We start from the raw sequence: 19,849 nt of genomic DNA on the forward strand, positions 1-19,849 counted from the left end.
TACATTATATACGTGAGCTGCTTTATCAGCCTACCCTTCTTATTCAAAGTAGGCCATTTAAACGTTGGAGAATTTAACAAGGTCACCCAATCATTTTTTTAGCTTTTATTTTTGGGACTAAGCCAAAGCCTAGACAATCGGGTTGATTTCAGACTTTTACGCTAGCGTTTGGAAATTGTGGAACACTATCATACAATCATTTTTAACACTTTTGACTGGAGACGGGCTATTGTGACATTTGATGAGGCTGGAATATTTATGAATCGGAGACCAGGCCTTGATTTCTGTGTGATCCGATTGGCTCATGACGCTGCAGTCTGCCTCCCGCAAGCAGGCCGACCACCGCGGCCCTCCTCCAACACGCCTGCTACTGGAAAAACGGGGAAGCTCGCTCCACAAAGGTAGGGGGGATTTCCTAAGCAACGTCATGCGCTACAGTTTCTAGGACCGTGGGATCCTGCGATTTAACTCTGAACTGTAGCTAAGCGTTGATGACCAGATATGTTTTAGACGAGTGGGCGGGCTGATGTTGCAGTTCTGTTATTAGAGGGGAGGAGCTAGTTTATTCTGGACTTCAAAGACACCACGCTGGAGAGAGGTAAGGTGCTGTTTTACGCAATAGGCTGTAATTATAATGGTGGGTAGCCTATTTTGAATGTAACTCGCTTTGAGAAGCTAGAACCAGAAACGGTTACGATATGGTACCGGGTTAATGTAACGGATTTCACCATCTGATTTAGGTGAAATACGTAACCACCTTGCCACTCCCTGCAGTACTGATGCGCTGGTCAGACCCCAATTTTGGTCAAGCTGGTATTGGTGTTTTTAAAACGACCTTTTGAATGGTGCAACATTGTATTGCTTTCGACGTGCGGCGAAATATTTCTCAATTCGCTTCCACGTTTCTCTCCCGAAAGATGTCTCTAACACATTTCGGCCAATAGCCTGAAGTAAGGTCATATTTTCTTCATGGGCTTTGATGGATTATATAAATCGGTCGCCAACCGAATTGTATTAAAGTCAGAATCAGGGATTAATGTAGCGCGTGTCCGGAGAAGGGGATGCCGTACGTGGTCCGCGCGGGGGCAGTAGGTGTGTTGTCAAGGCTTGCGGGCGGTCCTGATGATATGTCACTAAAACCCGCATTGCTGATCTGCACTGTCCCATGCAGGGATAGTTAATAGTTATATAGAGTCCTCCCCGGAAAGACGTTGACGTTGTATTGAAAACTGACGTAGCGGACGGTTGTACAGCAACAGTTTTCAGTAGCCTGTTTGGTTAACAAGTTTCATCATTTGATATCCTGCAACCTACCTGAGGTGTTGCACAATTCTCGCTCCAACAGACCGGCGAGAACAGTTGTGATCCTTTGAAAAGGGACACATTTTTACCGATCAACGCTCTACCTTTTTCTGCTCATCCGTCAAAGAGTTAGGAGACTTTTTGAAGGTTATTCCTTTTCCCAAATCAACCGTTTTGCCGTGCCACTTTAAAAAGGGGCAAACATATTTTGGACAGTTTGTCTTGTTATGTAACAGCCCATCTGCTGTTCTGACGTTCAGATTGCATGGGTGCTAATGAAAACACACTAGACTGCCCAAGCCTCATAAAATGAAATGGCCTGAAACAAATGTAGATGGCAGGATTCACTCAGCCAAAAGACTGATGTTGTCTCTCCAAATGATTATAGGTTTATATTGTGTTCAATACATTTGACCAGACGTGAATCCTTTTGGGATTGTAATAGTTTATGCTAAACCCTGTTTAGTCATGTTTTGTTTATTGTCCAAATACACTTGAAATAAAATAAGAATAAAACAGGAACTACTAATAGTAGTATGTAATAACTCCCTCTGCAGTACAGCATGTTCCCTCAATTTATAAGTACAATAACTTCCGCCAGAGATGCATCACTGCATTTCATGACTTTTCTACTGGAGCTCAAATGTCACAATCCAGGGTCCCTCCCTGTAGAGAACATTACATCTCCACTGTCTAAAGTAAACTGAGTTTAAAGTAGGCCTGTTTGGTTTAAAGTAGGCCTGTTTGGTTTGAAGTAGGCCTGTTTGGTTTGAAGTAGGCCTGTTTGCTTTGAATTAGGCTTGTTTGCTTTGAAGTAGGCCTGTTTGGTTTGAATTAGGATTGTTTGGTTTAAAGAAGGCTTGTTTGCAGATTTGAAGTAGGCCTATTTTCAGATTTAGGAGAAGTAAAAGTAAAAAAATATAACGGAATAGTAATTTAAACCCAATTAAGTGAATCAATTTATCAATCTGTAAAATGCATTTATAAAGCCCTTTTTACATCAGCAGTTGTCACAAAGTGCTTTTACAAAACACCCAGCCTGAAACCCGAAGGAGCAAACCACAACAGTGTTGAAGCACAGTGGCTTGGAAAAACTCCCTAAGAAGGGCCAAAACTTAGGAAGAAATGGCGATGTCTTTGTTATTATCAAATTGATGGTCTTGACAGCCACCTGCCTTTCTTTAAACATATTTACACTAGTTTGGACGCAGTGTGTGCTTGTGTGTGTGTGTGTGTGTGTGTGTGTGTGTGTGTGTGACAGTGTCATATCAATCAACGGCTTTCCCATAGAAACATCTAAAATGAATGGTGTCATTTGTCCCCTCCTCCCTCTGATCAGCTCTGATGGCTCCATGTTGTCACCATCTACTGGACCCAAAGGACCCTGGGCAACAGGAGTGTACTAACCAGTGAATAGGGCTCCATTTGGAATGGCCCACATATTGGCAGGAAGTGTGAGAGCAGAGTGATTTACTTTGGGTGCCAGGTCAAAGGTCAGGGCAGGACTGTCGCCCAAGTACTGTGTGGACTTCTTACATAACTGGGCCTGACAGAGAGACTGCTGACTCAGCTGGGTTTGTGTCCCAAACGGAATCCTAATTAGTAGTGCAATACTTTTGACCAGAGCCTTATCGCATCCTATTTTGTATGTAAGTTGTACACTGCATAGGTCTTACAGAGGCATTTGGGACACACATAAAGAGTTGTTGATTTTCCGTGAGAGGAGGGTGGAAAGAGAAGCAGTTCTTCTGAGACGTAGCATGTTGCAGGTGTATTCCCAGGCCAAGCTAGTGGGTTTGTTTTGGGGAACGTCAACACGGAGAGAGCCCAACGTTACTATAGATTAGCAGGACCTAGATATGAGTGTTGGATTATCAATTTATATACTTTAGTCCTAGTTGAGCCTATTTTAGAGAGAGAGGAAGGAGATGCAGAGTGAGACAGAGAGAGCAGACAAATCGTAGAGATAGTTTCCATTTTCCCATAAAGAGGACAAATCTGTGTGCTATGTTTGGAAGACGCTCGGCTTTGAAACCGAGAATCTCCCAGAGGACGCGATCCAGCTTTATTGATTTACCCTCTACTCAGCATGATTACCCCCCCCCCACCCCCAACGACCCCCCAGGCATGGTTGTTATAGCTCCCAGTATGGTGGATCCAGGCATTTCCCCATTGGCTTGATTCTGAAACATAATACAAAGCCTTTACAATGGGCTCTACCTGGGGGAGGGGACCAGAAACAGAACCAGCTGAAAAGACATTACATTTACATGGACATGGCTGATGCTTAACCCACATCAACACTAAAACACATCGGCCAGAATTTATTCCAGCGGAAAAATTTGGCAGTTTAGCAAATTCTGTTTTTCGCCTTGGAAAACAGCAAACTGTTTACTCTTCTTTCTAGAGGTTAAGGTGCTTCATATCTATCCACCCATGGTCAATTGTATGGTATTTACACATTAACTAATAACCTAAGAATAACCTGATTGTTTTTTGGGGTATTTATTAGATAAAACCCTATTTGGACAGGATTAGTTTCACTGGGAGGTCAGGTTATGTAATAAAGTGCACCAGCCCCAAACACTACATCTGTAGTTTTTAGATTTGGCATGACTCTCATTTTCAGAAAGGTTATTATCCCAGCCCATAAAACCTGTTTTCTGGCTAATTCCTATGATCCGGTGATATCTCTGTTCTGTGCGAATCAAAATCTCAGTGTTCTGAGTTTGTCAGGTAATGTAGGCAGGTTTGTTCTAGAGAATTTGGACTATGGAACACATTTAACAAGTTCTGTACATCCCGTCTGTGGTGGATCGAATAAGACCAGAATCATATCTGGTCAGTCTGCTAGGTTAGTCTGCTGTCAGTCTGCTAAGTTAGTCTGCTGTCAGTCTGCTAGATTAATCTGCTGTCAGTCTGCTAAGTTATTCTGCTGTCAGTCTGCTAGGTTAATCTGGTGTCAGTCTGCTAGATTAGTCTGCTGTTAGTCTGCTGTCAGTCTGCTAGGTTAATCTGCTGTCAGTCTGCTAGGTTAGTCTGCTGTTAGCCTGCTGTCATTCTGCTAGGTTATTCTGCTGTCAGACTGCTAGTTTAGTCTGTTGTCAGTCTGCTGTTAGCCTGCTCTTAGTCTGCTAGGTTAGTCTACTGTTAGTCTGCTTGTTTAGTGTGCTGTTAATCTGCTAGTTTAGTTTGCTGTTAGTCTGCTGTTGCTTTTCTTGGGTTGTCTGCTTTTTGTCTGCTTGGTTAGTCTGCTGTTAGTCTGTTAGGTTAGTCTGCTATATAAATAAATGGTCTTAATGGCGTAATGACAGCAGATGCTTACGGAGATCCTTTGTTTTATTGTTTGACCCATGTTGTTTATTGTGCTGTACTTAGCCCTCCTTCCCTCCATCTCTGTCATGTTCATTCCTTCTCTCCTTCCCTCCATCTCTGTCTTGTTCATTCCTTCTCTCCTTCCCTCCATCTGTCTTGTTCATTCCTTCTCTCCTTCCCTCCATCTCTGTCTTGTTCATTCCTTCTCTCCTTCCCTCCATCTCTGTCTTGTTCATTCCTTCTCTCCTTCCCTCCATCTGTCTTGTTCATTCCTTCTCTCCTTCCCTCCATCTGTCTTGTTCATTCCTTCTCTCCTTCCCTCCATCTGTCTTGTTCATTCCTTCTCTCCTTCCCTCCATCTGTCTTGTTCATTCCTTCTCTCCTTCCCTCCATCTGTCTTGTTCATTCCTTCTCTCCTTCCCTCCATCTCTGTCTTGTTCATTCCTTCTCTCGTTCCCTCCATCTCTGTCTTGTTCATTCCTTCTCTCCTTTCCTCCATCTCTGTCTTGTTCATTCCTTCTCTCCTTCTCTCCATCTCTGTCTTGTTCATTCCTTCTCTCCTTCCCTCCATCTTTCTTGTTCATTCCTTCTCTCCCTCCTTCCCTCCATCTCTGTCTTGTTCATTCCTTCTCTCCTTCCCTCCATCTGTCTTGTTAATTCCTTCTCTCCTTCCCTCCATCTCTGTCTTGTTCATTCCTTCTCTCCTTCCCTCCATCTCTGTCCTGTTCATTCCTTCCTTCTCTTCATTCCTTCTAGCATCAGTGTCTGTCTTTCTCTATTTATATTTCTTTTTCTCTCTCACTCTCTCTATTGCTCCACACTCACCCTGAATCTCTCCCCTATCCATTTAAATGTACATGGATTCATTGGCATGGGAAACGTGTTTAGACAGAGTGAAACCAGACTTGTGAAACAATGCCCCCAGGTGACAGCAGATACATGTTCCCATCCAGAAGACATCCACCATTTCCTTATTCAGATAGGAGGAAGAGATGCATGTGTGCATGATGTGTTGATTGGTTTTGGTGGGCAGATGATCTGATTGGATGTAGCGTTGCCCTAACGATGCACTGAGGGGTTTGCAAATGTTGGATGGAAACTCAGATGGCCTCTCACAACCGCACCCTGTTCCCTTTAGAGGGCACTACATTTGCCCAGGGCCCATGGGAATAGGGAGTCATTTAGAACGACACAGGATGTGAAGAGTAGATAAGAGAAAGCTGCCAGGAAGCTGAGTGGCAGAACAAACAGCATGATGTGGAAGCAGGTTTTAAGTCCTGAACAGTTCTCTAGGCTTGGAGACGGAGCATTATGTTTCTCCAACTCTGAATTAGTGTTGCGTCTGTGTGCGTCTCTGTGTGTGTTTGTGTGTGTGTGTGTACACAATATTGTGTTGCATGCAAGATACTTCTCCACTGAGCAGAGGTGATGGCATGAGAGAGTTGTACGTCCACACACCAGAGCTAGCCAGCGCATTAGACAGCCAACTGTACTGTCCAATTAGCATCTAGCTATTTGTTCTATTTGAGCCACACGCCTTGTAGCTTGATGCGCTACAATGGAGAACATCATCTTTACGTGGGTGTATGTGTGTTGATGTCTGAGTATATATAGTATATACATATATATTTATGGCTTTGTGTTCTCTGAGGAAGAACTAAATATGTTGATGAAAGGACAACTGGAATGGAAGCAACAAGGAGGAGGTCTCAAGTCTTTTATCTGATTACAAATTAGATGGGATGGCTGACTGGACTGGCTGACTGGCTGGACTGACTGGACAGACTGAGTGACTGGCTGGACTGACTGGACTGACTGACTGGACAGACTGACCAAACTGTCTGACTGACTGGATTGACTGGCTGGATTGACTGGCTGGACTGATTGACTGATGGCTGAGATACTAGCCTGTCACAAGAACTTTATAAGGTCTGCTATGTTCTGGTTCCTAAAGGATACCAAAACGATAGTGTATTCTTTTTTTATTCTTAACCAGGGAAATATATATTTTTTGGTACGCCTTGGCTTCGTGTGTTCAGGACACATCACATTCTGGGATTTTAAAGTCAACAACCAGTATAAAATGATGAAGCGAGTTCCGACAGAAAAGTGTTCCAAGATGGTGGGACAGCAAAGCCTAAAGCTAAAATCTTTTGAAGTCTGGATTCAGTTATAAGTAGTAAGTGTAATGTAAGCAGTCAGAAAAGGCTCCTACATTTAGCTAAGCCTTTACTATGACTGGGAGCTCATGTCCGGTAGTGTTATGACAGAGAGGTCTTTGAGGCGGAGCTGACTTATGAAACAGGCTGCTTAAAGGGGGTTACTGAGTTTTTTCACTCTGACGTGAGTCTCTGTGAGGCAGCTAGGTTACTGTTTATTTGAACTATGAACTGTGGTCTATATTATGTTCATAAAGGTTGGAGGGATTGGAGGCTTAGTCAATGGGATGTGTGCGTGTGGGAATGGGGTGTTGGGGAGGGTCTTGTGGAGAACAACATAAGGCTTAGCAGTCATGGGTAAACTCTGAAAGGCTTCGTCCAGCGGTGTAATGGTAAACAAATTATCGCGGCCCACGTTGGAAACTGTTGTGAAAACCAAAAAATGCTGTAATTACCCTCTAATTCACTGCACTGTTAGCAAGCAAGAACGTTTATTTATATAGAACAATTAGAGGCAATTCAATGTGCTTTACAATTACAATAAAAATAAGAAAATGCAAAGAATTAAAACAGTCAGACTGTTACAATTCTCTAACTCAGCTGTCTCCAGGGGGACTGCATGAACTTCAGCACCCTGGTATCTCAAACCTCGCATTCTAGCGCTAGGATGAACCCATCAGTACCTTTGTGAGATAATCTTTGCATCAATGTCTTACTCGGCTCTCTCCAAGGGGACATTTTTGCCATGTCTGTACATGCATTTTATAATCATCCTCAATGAATTACAGTTACCATAACTGTTTACTGAACCACCCCGGTATCTCAATCCTCGCACTCCAGCGCTTGGATAAACTCGTCAGTCCTTTTGTGAGATAATACCCTACATCGATGTCTAAACAGCAGCACAAGAACTTGCATTATCTGTCATCCGCAGATTGTTACATTTACACAGAAGTTATTACTCTGATTGCACCAGAACGTGCATTACAGAAAATGATTGGTAAAAGACAGCAAGATATAAATGTAATAAAGAAATAAATCAAAGAAAGAGAGAAACATAAAATAACAGCACAATAATAAAACATAGAATAATAAAATATAAATATAATACAAAGTGGATAAAAACCTAGGAAGCTATAAAAGCTGTAAGGCTAAACAGTGTGGTTAAGTTTAAGCGCTCGGTCATAGGCACGAGAAAAGAGAAGTGTTTTTAACCTGGATTTAAAATAAGTTTGGGGCACGTCTAAGATCTGGTAGTTTGAACAAATGTTCAACTGCATCTTGAACCTACTGTGGTGTGTCCATATAAAATCTAATTAATATATCATATTTTACTTCAGCAGCTAGCACGAAGTGCTATATATCCAACCAAAAATCTTAGAAGGGCAGGAAACAAAAAATAGAAATGTCTTGGAAAAAGTCGCTATTAAGGTTGGAACCTCGGAAGAAACAGTGAAGCCAGCAGTTGTTAACAAGGAGCACCCTGATCACCACCACCCAGTAGTAACTGCTGTTGATGGGGTTTTCCTCGGCTGCCCACTGAGCTCCCACATTGCATTCATTAAAGTTCAGTGTATTATAGAGGAAACTCTTTGAAGAACCAATTTTTTATTACACATAAAATTGTTTGGTTCCAAGTAGAACATTCCACATAGAACACTCACCAGAGGGTTCTATAAGAATGGATGCCTTTTGAATCCTTCCCATCTGCAGAAATCCCATCAACTCTTTTCTTTTCTATTTTCTTCTCAACTCTTCTCGGGTCTTTTCTCCTTTCTCCTCTGATTTAATCTCTTCCTCTCCAGGGTGTTTCTGAAAGACGATGCTTTTCTTTCTCCCAAATCTCTCCTGAGAGATCCTCAGTCTTATATTGTTCTCTCTCTCCCCTCTTTCGGCCATTCATGCATTTGTCTTCGTCTGTCTCCCAGTCTGCATGTGTCTTTGTCAACCATCAGTCACATAGAGTTTGGCCAACTTTTAAATTGTCCAATGCAGTTCTAATTCTAGACATTCATTTGTAGAATATTCTCTTATTAATGGCAATGGAGAGCTGACACGGCTGCCATAGGATGTTGAAGAGTCTTGTAAATGTATCATAAGGTGGTTGAATACATAGAGGATGAGTTGGCATTTGAGTCTGTGCTAGTTCATAATATTCTACATCATATCTCCTTTCTACAGGGCGATGGGCTATTCTGCTGGGTAGTGACAGAGAAGGATGACGACTGCTCTGTTCATCAGCTGAACTGAGGAAGAGGGAAACGTGGCGGAGGAAAAAGACAGAGATGGAGATTAGTGATGTAATCTGACAGGAAGGAACTCTTCACCTTCATCTCTTTTTCCACTGTCACCACCACCAGTGCAACTCTCCCAGAGTCTGAGCTGTGAAGGTGCTCCACACACACACACACACAGTGGATTTGTCTTTCTCCTGCTGATGCTGGTTAACATCCCTGATTGGCCCAGCCCCAGGCTCAGACCATGAAGAGGCCCAAGCAGCAGACTCAGCCCTTCAGCTTCCTCTCGTTCTTCAGCCGCAAGCCCAAACCTGAGCCAAGGCTGGAGAGGCCTACTGATGCCCACAACAAGGACGAGGTCTCCATCACCCTAACACCCAGCGAACATGCAGAGCAGGTGAGAAGGAGCAACACCAACGTGGCAGCCTATATGCTGGTTCAGGATGACTGCAGCGAAGGTGGCAGTCTATTCCCTATATGCTGGTTCAGGATGACTGCAGGGAAGGTGGCAGTCTATTCCCTATATGCTGGTTCAGGATGACTGCAGGGAAGGTGGCAGTCTATTCCCTATATGCTGGTTCAGGATGACTGCAGGGAAGGTGGCAGTCTATTCCCTATATGCTGGTTCAGGATGACTGCAGGGAAGGTGGCAGTCTATTCCCTATATGCTGGTTCAGGATGACTGCAGGGAAGGTGGCAGTCTATTCCCTATATGCTGGTTCAGGATGACTGCAGGGAAGGTGGCAGTCTATTCCCTATATGCTGGTTCAGGATGACTGCAGGGAAGGTGGCAGTCTATTCCCTATATGCTGGTTCAGGATGACTGCAGGGAAGGTGGCAGTCTATTCCCTATATGCTGGTTCAGGATGACTGCAGGGAAGGTGGCAGTCTATTCCCTATATGCTGGTTCAGGATGACTGCAGGGAACATGACAGAGCTACTTTCACCTTGATTATAGTTGTTATAACAGAAAATGTTTGATATTTTTGTGTGGGACTTTTATAAGAAAATTGTCCTTGCTCTGTGTCTGTACCTGGCTCTGTGTCTGTACCTGGCTCTGTGTCTGTACCTGGCTCTGTGTCTGTACCTGGCTCTGTGTCTGTACCTGGCTCTGTGTCTGTACACTCCATAGGAGCAGGACATTAAAAACGAAGAGGGTGGAGACTCTGGGGTTGGTGGATTTGAACCAATCGGGGCAACATCGTCAGGGGCGACGGTTGACGAACCTGTAACGGAAATGGAATGCTGCGGGGGCGGAGCCAACAGTGCATCCACAGGCCTCCTATCCCTGTCCTCGTCCAGCCAGGACCAGCTACTGGACGATCACCACCTGGAGGAGTGTCCTCTCTGCCTTCTTGGCCAACCGCGTTGCCGGTTCCCACGCCTCACTTCCTGTTCCCACCGGGCCTGCTACGACTGCCTGAGACAGTACCTGCGGATCGAGATCTCAGAGAGCAGGGTGGGTATTGCGTGTCCGCAGTGCCCCGAGGCCTTGGCGCCGCCCGATGTCCGAGCCATCCTGGACGACCACGCACTCCTAGAGAGGTTTGAGGAGTACCAGCTGAGGAGGTTTCTGGCGGCTGACCCCGACACACGCTGGTGCCCTGCTCCTGACTGCAGGTAGGCCCACGGACAATTATGTTAACAGATTCAGTCAAATTATTCACATTTTATTGGAAGGAATGTAATCGCCCTAGAGGGTACCATTACAAGGAAGGGGAGTCTTGCTTTAACAGCTGACCTGGAGAAAGATGACAGTCTCTGTCCTTCACTGTGGTTGAGGACATAAGTCACATGACCCTAGTCACATGGCAATAGTCACATGACACTGATATGACAGAGTCCACAGTTGGTGCTTCATGTGAAGGTGACAGGATGGAGTTCGTTAAAGGACCCCTTTTATGTGTTTAAGGACATTTTGCTATTGGCATTGATTTTTAAAGGTTGTACCTGGTGTCTCTTTAAAACCGGAAAAAACAGACTTTAAAGAACTTACAGAGGTTCCCCCAAAGTTTCAGTGAAAACCCTGTGAATTGTGTCCGTTTCCCCCAGCTTTGCTGTGATAGCGTACGGCTGCGCTGAGTGTCCCAAGCTGAGCTGCGGGCGCGACGGCTGTGAAACAGAGTTCTGCTACCACTGCCGGCAGCTGTGGCACCCAGACCAGACCTGTGACCAGGCGCGTCGTCAGCGAGCCCGCCACACCTCTGGGGGGAATGATTCCTCAACATTATATGTCTTCAACGAGGAGCCTGGAGGAGGTACCGTTCCACCTGGGCCTGCTGGTAGACAGCACCTTAACGGTCATCAGAGTCATTCTTCTTCTCCTCCTCTTTCTGCTTGATGTTCTGTATATGAACTACCACAGTGTTTACATTCTTCCCTGTTTCCAGATGCAGAGGAGATCAAGGCCTGTCCTCGCTGTGGAGCCTACATCATGAAGACCAATGATGGCAGCTGTAACCGAATGAACTGTACCGTTTGCGCCTGTCAGTTCTGTTGGCTCTGCATGCAGGAGATCACTGACGTCCACTACCTCAGGTAACCATGGGCACAGTTACTAATGGTAACACTAATTAAGGTAGCTATGGATACCTGCATTCATAATGGTGACCAGGACTGTAACAATTTATGAAGGACGGATCTTTTAACTAACTTAATATGAATCAGTCACAAAGCTTGATTCAACGAATACAATTGCAGAAATTCGCATTCGGTCTGTAAACCAAAAACAAACACACTTAAAAAGTGAACGGCAACATTCTAATATTCCCATCGAATCCTCTGGAATCATTGGCCTGTAACCCCAGAAGGTACCTGAAACTGTGGTAACATGGCGTCCTGTTCAGCATGATCACCCAAATCACGCTGGGGTCTGCTGGGTTGTGAGGAGAGACAATTGGGTAATTTTCTGTCATTCAGACGTAGTTAGGAGGACAAAGGGACGGTGCCTGCAGACGTTCATCATTTATAGAAGAAAAAAACAAAGATGACAATGATGTGGTGCAGGATGAGCTCATCCTGTGACTGGGTCAATATGATGAGACAGCTGGAGCAGTCAGTCTCTCTCTCCTTCCCTGTGTCCTTTCCTCTGCCTCTTTGTCTTTTTCTCATCTATTTGATAATGGTAGAATGTAGGGTTGGACTCCATCCCATGACCTTGGATTGACCATTCTGTCCTCAAGATGTGTGTGTGTGTGTGTGTAGGGGGTAGGACGTTCAGTGACTGAGTTGATGAATAATGCTTTCTTAGCGCTAAAACAGCACCCATTCAAAACGTATGTTGCTATTCTCTGACTCCCTCGACGGTGTGTCCAGCCCCTCCGGCTGCACCTTCTGGGGGAAGAAGCCGTGGTCTCAGACCCGGAAGGTTCTGTGGCAGGTGGGCATGCTTCTGGGTGCTCCGGTGGTCATCTCACTCATCGCTGGCATCGCCATCCCTGTCATCATAGTGGGAATCCCCATCTACATGGGCCGCAAGGTAGGACCTATACACCCCTCTGACCCTAGCCCTGACCTCTGACTTGAGCACTGACCTCTGACCCTAGCCCTGACCTCTGACTCTAACCACTGGTGGACACATACACCCCTCTGACCCAAGCCCTGACCTCTGACTCTAGCCCTGACTTCTGACTCGAGCCCTGACCTCTGATCCTAGCCCTGACTTCTGACTCTAGCCCTGACCTCTGATCCTAGCCCTGACTTCTGACTCTAGCCCTGACCTCTGATCCTAGCCCTGACTTCTGACTCGAGCCCTGACCTCTGATCCTAGCCCTGACTTCTGACTCTAGCCCTGACCTCTGATCCTAGCCCTGACCTCTGACTCTAGCCCTGACCTCTGACCCTAGCCCTGACCTCTGACACTAACCACTGGAGGACATATACACCCCTCTGATCCTAGCCCTGACCTCTGACCCTAACTACTGGAGGAAAGATTCACCCCTTTTACCTCTTACCCTAACCAATGTATGTGGGCATTCACCCCTAACCCTAGCTCTGACCTCTAACCCTGACATTCACCTCTGTAGCCAGGAACAGACATGTGCAAGCACCATGACAACTGTTCTACAAATATTTTAAATCATCTCATCTACAGGAAAGGCAGTGGTGGGAAAGACTCTGACCATTCACACCGTATTCAAGACGTGTCAATCAGTTCTCTGTTTGCTCTTCCAGGTCCACAGTCGCTGCAAGAAGAACAACATCTCAGGAAGTAAACATTACTTAACTGTGGCCAGTGGTGTCATGATGTCAGTGTTTGTTTCACCCGTCATTGCTGCTGTCACCGTGGGTAAGGACAACAATAAACAACAAACAACAGCAACCTTTAGACATCTGAAGCCTGTGTGGAGTTAGAAAGTTTTACTCTTTCATGCTATCAAATAGTACATTCTGTTTTTATGAGCCACATAGAGGTGACATAAACCACTATGTTGATGTCTAATGGTACATCCTTACTCCTTTGTGAAACATTTAGCTACTTCCTACAGGTCATGAAGTGAAGCTACTGCCAGTGAAAATCAGTCTGTTATCATTAGAATTATGTTTCTACAGGCTACTATGTCCTCCAGAAAAAAACACTAGGACAGTTTGTGCAGAGGCAATGTATCTGTATTGTAGCTGAATATAGTGAATATTCTAACATTTAGGACATCCATATTAACCCCCAGATCGCAGGTCATTAATACAAAACCCCAGATCACAGGTCATTTATCCAAAACCCCAGATCACAGGTCATTGATACAAACCCCCAGATCACAGGTCATTGATACAAACCCCCAGATCACAGGTCATTGATACAAACCCCCAGATCACAGGTCATTGATACAAACCCCCAGATCACAGGTCATTGATACAAACCCCCAGATCACAGGTCATTGATACAAACCCCCAGATCACAGGTCATTTATATAAACCCCCACATCACAGGTCATTGATACAAACCTCCAGATCACAGGTCATTGATACAAACCTCTATGTCAGTAAATTCCTTTAAATTGACCTGAGTGAGAGAGGGACAGAAATAATTATACAGAGAGATAGTTGGAGAGAGAAACAGAGAGAGAGAGAGCATTGGGTGTTTCTCAAAGTGATTAGTTAGACTAGTTAGACCAAAGAGAGGACTGAGGACACACACCGTCAAACCCACATCATAACAACACACACACACACACACACACACACACACACACAGAATAGCTGGCTGGATCTCATCTCAATCTTTAGTATAATATGTAGGTCTTTGTGGTTAAATTTAATGTTATAGTCACAACCATCACCTCACTTCCCAGAAAGCTGGGAAGCTGGCGGAAGTTGAGGGACTGGGCACATTAGCCACACTGTAAACCACTATTCCACTCTACTCATCCTCCTCTCCATCCATCTCTTCATCCCCCTCTCTCCCTCTGAAAGGACTTGTCTGTTCTCCTGGAGTTAGGCTCTGACCGGTCTTTCCTTCTCGCTCTCCCTCTCTCACTGCAGCCTTTCTGTTTTGCTCTTTGTCTGTTGTTCTCTCTGTCTATCTGTGGGTCTGTCTGTTTCTCTCTCTCTGTCTGTCTCTTTCTCTCTGTCTGTCTGTCTGTGGGTTCTTCTTGACATAATGTTACAGAGTCCAGTATAGTGTCAGTGATATGTCTGTCGGTCTGTCTCTTTCTCTCTGTCTGTCTGTCTGTGGGTCTGTCTCTTTCTCTCTGTCTGTCTGTCTGTGGGTTCTTCTTGACATAATGTTACAGAGTCCAGTATAGTGTCAGTGATATGTCTGTCTGTGATTCCACCATTCCTAACATTCCTGACTTGGTGTGATGATGCATGATGCAGCCCTCTACACGGAGGACATCAGGTCAAGGGTGGAGGACTTAGTACATCAGGTCAAGGGTGGAGGACTTAGTACGTCAGGTCAAGGGTGGATGACTTAGTACATGAGGTCAAGGGTGGAGGACTTAGTACATCAGGTCAAGGGTGGAGGACTTAGTACATCAGGTCAAGGGTGGAAGACTTAGTGCATCAGGTTAAATTTGGAGGACTTAGTACATCAGGTCAAGGGCGGAGGACTTAGTACATCAGGTCAAGGGCGGAGGACTTAGTACATCAGGTCAAGGGCGGAGGACTTAGTACATCAGGTCAAGGGTGGAGGACTTAGTACATCAGGTCAAGGGTGGAGGACTAAGTACATGAGGTCAAGGGGGGAGGACTTAGTACATCAGGTCAAGGGTGGAGGACTTAGTGCATCAGGTTAAATTTGGAGGACTTAGTACATCAGGTCAAGGGTGGAGGACTTAGAGCATTAGGTTACATTTGGAGGACTTAGTACATTAGGTCCACGAAGACCAGTTATATTTAATTTAGTCGTCAATGATCTGATCAGTTTGATTAGTAGGACAGTTCAGTGACTGACTGAATTAAATACACCCAGGCTCTCCACCCGCACCCTCCACTAAGGCCCTGCACCCAGCCCTCCATCCAGGCCCTGCACCCAGCCCTGCACCCAGCCCTCCATCCAGGCCCTGCACACAGCCCTCCATCCAGGCCCTGCACACAGCCCTCCATCCAGGCCCTGCACACAGCCCTCCATCCAGGCCCTGCACACAGTCACGTTACTGTAACGTGGCCAGACTGGACCAAGTTACTGTTCCAGACTGGACCACGTTATTCTTCCAGACTGGATCATGTTACTCTTCCAGACTGGATCATGTTACTCTTCCAAACTGGATTATGTTACTGTGCCAGACTGGACCACGTTACTCTTCCAGACTGGAGCACATTACTGTGCCAGACTCGATTATGTTACTGTGCCAGACTGGATCATGTTACTGTGCCAGACTGGATCATGTTACTGTGCCAGACTGGATCATGTTACTGTGCCAGACTGGATCATGTTACTGTGCCAGACTGGATCATGTTACTGTGCCAGACTGGATCATGTTACTGTGCCAGACTGGATCATGTTACTGTGCCAGACTGGATCATGTTACTGTGCCAGACTGGATCATGTTACTGTGCCAGACTGGATCATGTTACTGTGCCAGACTGGATCATGTTACTGTGCCAGACTGGATCATGTTACTGTGCCAGACTGGATCATGTTACTGTGCCAGACTGGATCATGTTACTGTGCCAGACTGGATCATGTTACTGTGCCAGACTGGATCATGTTACTGTGCCAGACTGGATCATGTTACTGTGCCAGACTGGATCATGTTACTGTGCCAGACTGGATCATGTTACTGTGCCAGACTGGATCATGTTACTGTGCCAGACTGGATCATGTTACTGTGCCAGACTGGATCATGTTACTGTGCCAGACTGGATCATGTTACTGTGCCTGACATGCTCTCCTCCTTCCACTCTTCCTGTAGGGGTGGGGGTCCCATTGATGTTGACGTATGTCTATGGGGTCGTCCCGATGTCACTCTGTCGGAATGGGTGGTGTCGCTCACAGGATGACCCCCCAGAAGTACACAGGATACAACTGGAAGACCTGGCAAACTGTAAGGAATTCTATTCAACTTAATCCTGGTGTTGTTCTTTTAAATACAGAATGATACTATGCTATTATATTGCCATTCATTTTGTGAGGAAATTACATTTACACACCTTTAACTGGAGAATAAAGTGCTTTTGTAATAATACATCAAATCCAATCAGTAAAATATATCAGAAGACTTATCTATGCTAAATGAGAATACTTAGTTCAGTACAATGTGATTTCCATAATACATAACCCTGATCTAATGTCCCTAATCCAATGTTATTTCTGAATGTCTCTTGTTCAAATTAATGTCTGCATAGTTTAATTAATCTCTGTATTGATTATTGGATGCCTGTAGACTGCTTAAAGGATCTCTGTAGATCGGTTCATGAATGGTGAATTATAACATGGTTCTAATACATGAATGCTTTCTAGTTTCCCGATCTGATGTTGTTTCTGAACTTCTCTTGAAGATCTTCTATTCTCTCATGTAGTCAGCGACCACTGGCCAGGCAGCCAAACCAACCCAGCCCTCAGCAACACCAGCATCCAGGAAGTGCTTCAGGATGTTAGGGTCAGCGTACAGGAAGTGGGCGTGGTCCCCAGCACCAGCCGTGCCTCCATGCCCCCAGAACCAGATGTCTTCATGGAACTGGATGAGCAACAGAATCATCTTGTGTCTACACAGAAGGACAGCCCATTGGACCGTGAAGTGTTTGGGGCGGGTTTCACTAGAAAGCTCCATAACACACAGACATTCTCTTTGCGGTCAGTGTCTCTTATCATATGGATTTTGGATGATTCTTTGACTGAGTTATGAAGGCACCCATGGAGCCCATACTCTGTTAGCACTGTAGGTGTAAAAACATGGCTGAGACATTATCATTCCGGTCTTTGCTAATGATGTTCATGTTAACTTGTTGCAGGGAAGGAAGGAACATTCAGGTGCATGTGGAGATCGAAACCCACCCCAGGGGGGCCCGCCAATCAAGCCTGAGTAGTGTTCTATCCAGCCTATCAGCAGAGACCTTGGGCCACACCCACTCCCAAGAACGCCTGGACTCCACCCATTCCCAGGAACATGTGGACTCCACCCACTCCCAAGAATGCTTGTGTGCCTCTGATGATGAAGACGAGAGAGTAGAGGAAAGAGGAGAAGAGAAAGAAGAGGGGAAGGCAGGAAGAGCAAGAAGCCAGAAAAACCTTCCTGTTTTTGAGACCGATGATGTCTGAGTTCCACCTCCCTTTAAGGCCACACCTTGCTTCCACAAAAAGGCTCCTACCACCAGCTCCCCCTCTCAGGAGGAGAGGGGAACATGGAGAGACAGAGAGAGGAAGGAGAGATGAAATAAAACACTCTGTTTAAAAGAGGAGAAGAATGATAGATACAGTGGGAGAGATCAAAAATGAGGGCTCGCTTGCTAAAATGCCAGAGTGATGGTTGGAGAAACATGGACCCAATGCAGAAGTGACTGAAAGGCGTGTTAGTTGACTGGTTAGCTGGGTGTTAGCCTCCGAGCATCATGCTCCTGCTCTGCCACCAATCAAGTTAATATGTTATAACCCAGCCCTTTTCTGACACCCACCCCAGACTCCTGGTGAACTGGGGCTGTATGGATCCATCGTCTTGGAGTGGGCGTGCTCATCTATGGTCAGGCCGGCCTCTTCCAGAACCATCGTATTCATTATGATCTGAAAGGCTGAACAGATGACTGTCAGAAGAAAGTACTACACTCTGACATTTGATCCATCCAGCACCGGATCTTCCCTAACCTAAGAGAGGTTAATGCGGTCTAAAAGCATGGTTTTTAATGTAGGAGTTAGTGACAGGATGCTGTTACTCTCTTCCCGTACTGGACCAGGAAGCACCTGATGATCCAGTGATTGGCTGTTGACAGACTACTGTGGACAGTGGAAGTGTAATGAGGAGGATGTGTTTAAGTGTCTGCACATTTTAAAAGAACGTTGTGGGATTTACCAAGGGGTTGTCCTCAGCTGTGTCTCAAAGGGTCTCAGTCAATGTCCTCCATTAGCCATTAGTCCTTTTGAACCTTCTGTAAGGTTCAAAAGTCCACATCCCTGGAATCACATCTGATATCAGATCCTATGTCTTCCTTTGAAGAGGTCAGGGCAATATTGTCTTCCCAGCTAACAGAGGAAGTTCCTGGCATGTCTGGGGGATCATGACACCACCTCCAGTTGACGTCATAACATGTTTGCAGGTTTGTTCTGACTAGGAATCTCACTGGCTTGGAAAATCTCTCCTAAAGCTGCTTGATTCTGCTTCTTGCTCGCTGTATATCCCAGAGTCCACCAAAATGGCCACACATGCCTCTTTGTTATTGACCTGCAGTAGTGTTGAAATGTAGTACCTTCAACCAACCGGAGACCGCCATCCAGACCCTCTCAGTAAATCACAGAGCAGCATTGTTCCCCCAACAGCATGCCTACTCAGGCCATTTCCCTTCTAGAGGATGATGATGATAATGATGATGACAATTATAATGATGATTATTATGAAGATGATGAGAATATGAACTGAAACATGGAACAGTAAGGTTCCTGAGTGTGAACTGCCATGTAAGATGACCTCAGAGAGACAGTGCCACTGGACTGGATGTAGTCATGGTGATATCTGTGGCCTGCATTCTAAAGCCACCCGACTCAATAAAGCCTTGGCATACTGCGCTGTGCATTTGAACAGAGGGATAAAAAACATGAATAAAGGTTTCACTATGAAGGACAAAACTGAATGTCATGTTGTGTCTATATTTAACTTAATTGCAGCTGTCCCAAATCTCCCCCTTCATCCCTACATAGTGCTCTAGTTTAAATATTTTTCCTATGAGTCCTGGTTTGTAGTTTTGTGCTGAAAAGTAGATAGGGTGCTGTTGGTACAAGTCCTCAAATAGGAATACTGCGACAAATATTTGATGGAATAATTAGAGATATTATACAACATTTATGACACTATTTCACCTTTACATGGTGCCCTACTTCCGTTGGTTTGAACAGAGTGAAAAATAGAGCAAGATTAGGGTACTGGGGAATGGTGTAATGACTGCTCTCTGTCAACAGATGGCGCTAGAACACTGGTATTGATTTTTTATTTTAACCTTTTTTTATCCAGTCGACTGAATCCAGTCACTATGTAGTTGGGTTAGAGATATAAGGATGAGGGCATTTCCACTGGTATTATGTCTTATTGATTCTTCATTGTGAGCAAATTGAGTTATCAAAGTATTATGTTGTTAAGATTGGATTAATTGCTTTAGCGACTTATTTGGCGTCATAATGCTGTGATTGCCTAAGTGATCTAAAAACGTATATTTAACCCTTTAATCCTAACCACACTGCTAGACGTGAACTTA

At 45.1% G+C, this 19,849-nt stretch overlaps 1 protein-coding gene across 2 annotated transcripts; it reads left to right on the plus strand.

Annotated features, from left to right (window-relative positions):
• The first annotated feature begins 410 nt into the window (after positions 1 to 410).
• si:ch211-278j3.3 (E3 ubiquitin-protein ligase RNF19A) lies at positions 411 to 19,231 on the plus strand. 2 transcript variants are annotated; one of them, XM_010901486.4, is made up of 10 exons: positions 411 to 598; positions 8,958 to 9,410; positions 10,146 to 10,633; positions 11,066 to 11,271; positions 11,404 to 11,551; positions 12,329 to 12,491; positions 13,187 to 13,301; positions 16,366 to 16,497; positions 16,952 to 17,246; positions 17,405 to 19,231. In XM_010901486.4, exons 2-10 carry the CDS (start codon positions 9,258 to 9,260, stop codon positions 17,709 to 17,711), a joined length of 2,007 nt encoding a protein of 668 aa, XP_010899788.2. In that variant the 5' UTR covers positions 411 to 598; positions 8,958 to 9,257; the 3' UTR covers positions 17,712 to 19,231. The 2 variants fall into 2 exon arrangements, with proteins under 2 accessions (XP_010899788.2, XP_010899791.2); XM_010901489.4 differs by having other exon boundaries at positions 16,973 to 17,246.
• The last annotated feature ends 618 nt before the right edge of the window (positions 19,232 to 19,849 follow it).

Source organism: Esox lucius, chromosome 18, assembly GCF_011004845.1.
Source record: "Esox lucius isolate fEsoLuc1 chromosome 18, fEsoLuc1.pri, whole genome shotgun sequence".
Lineage (NCBI taxonomy): Eukaryota > Metazoa > Chordata > Actinopteri > Esociformes > Esocidae > Esox > Esox lucius.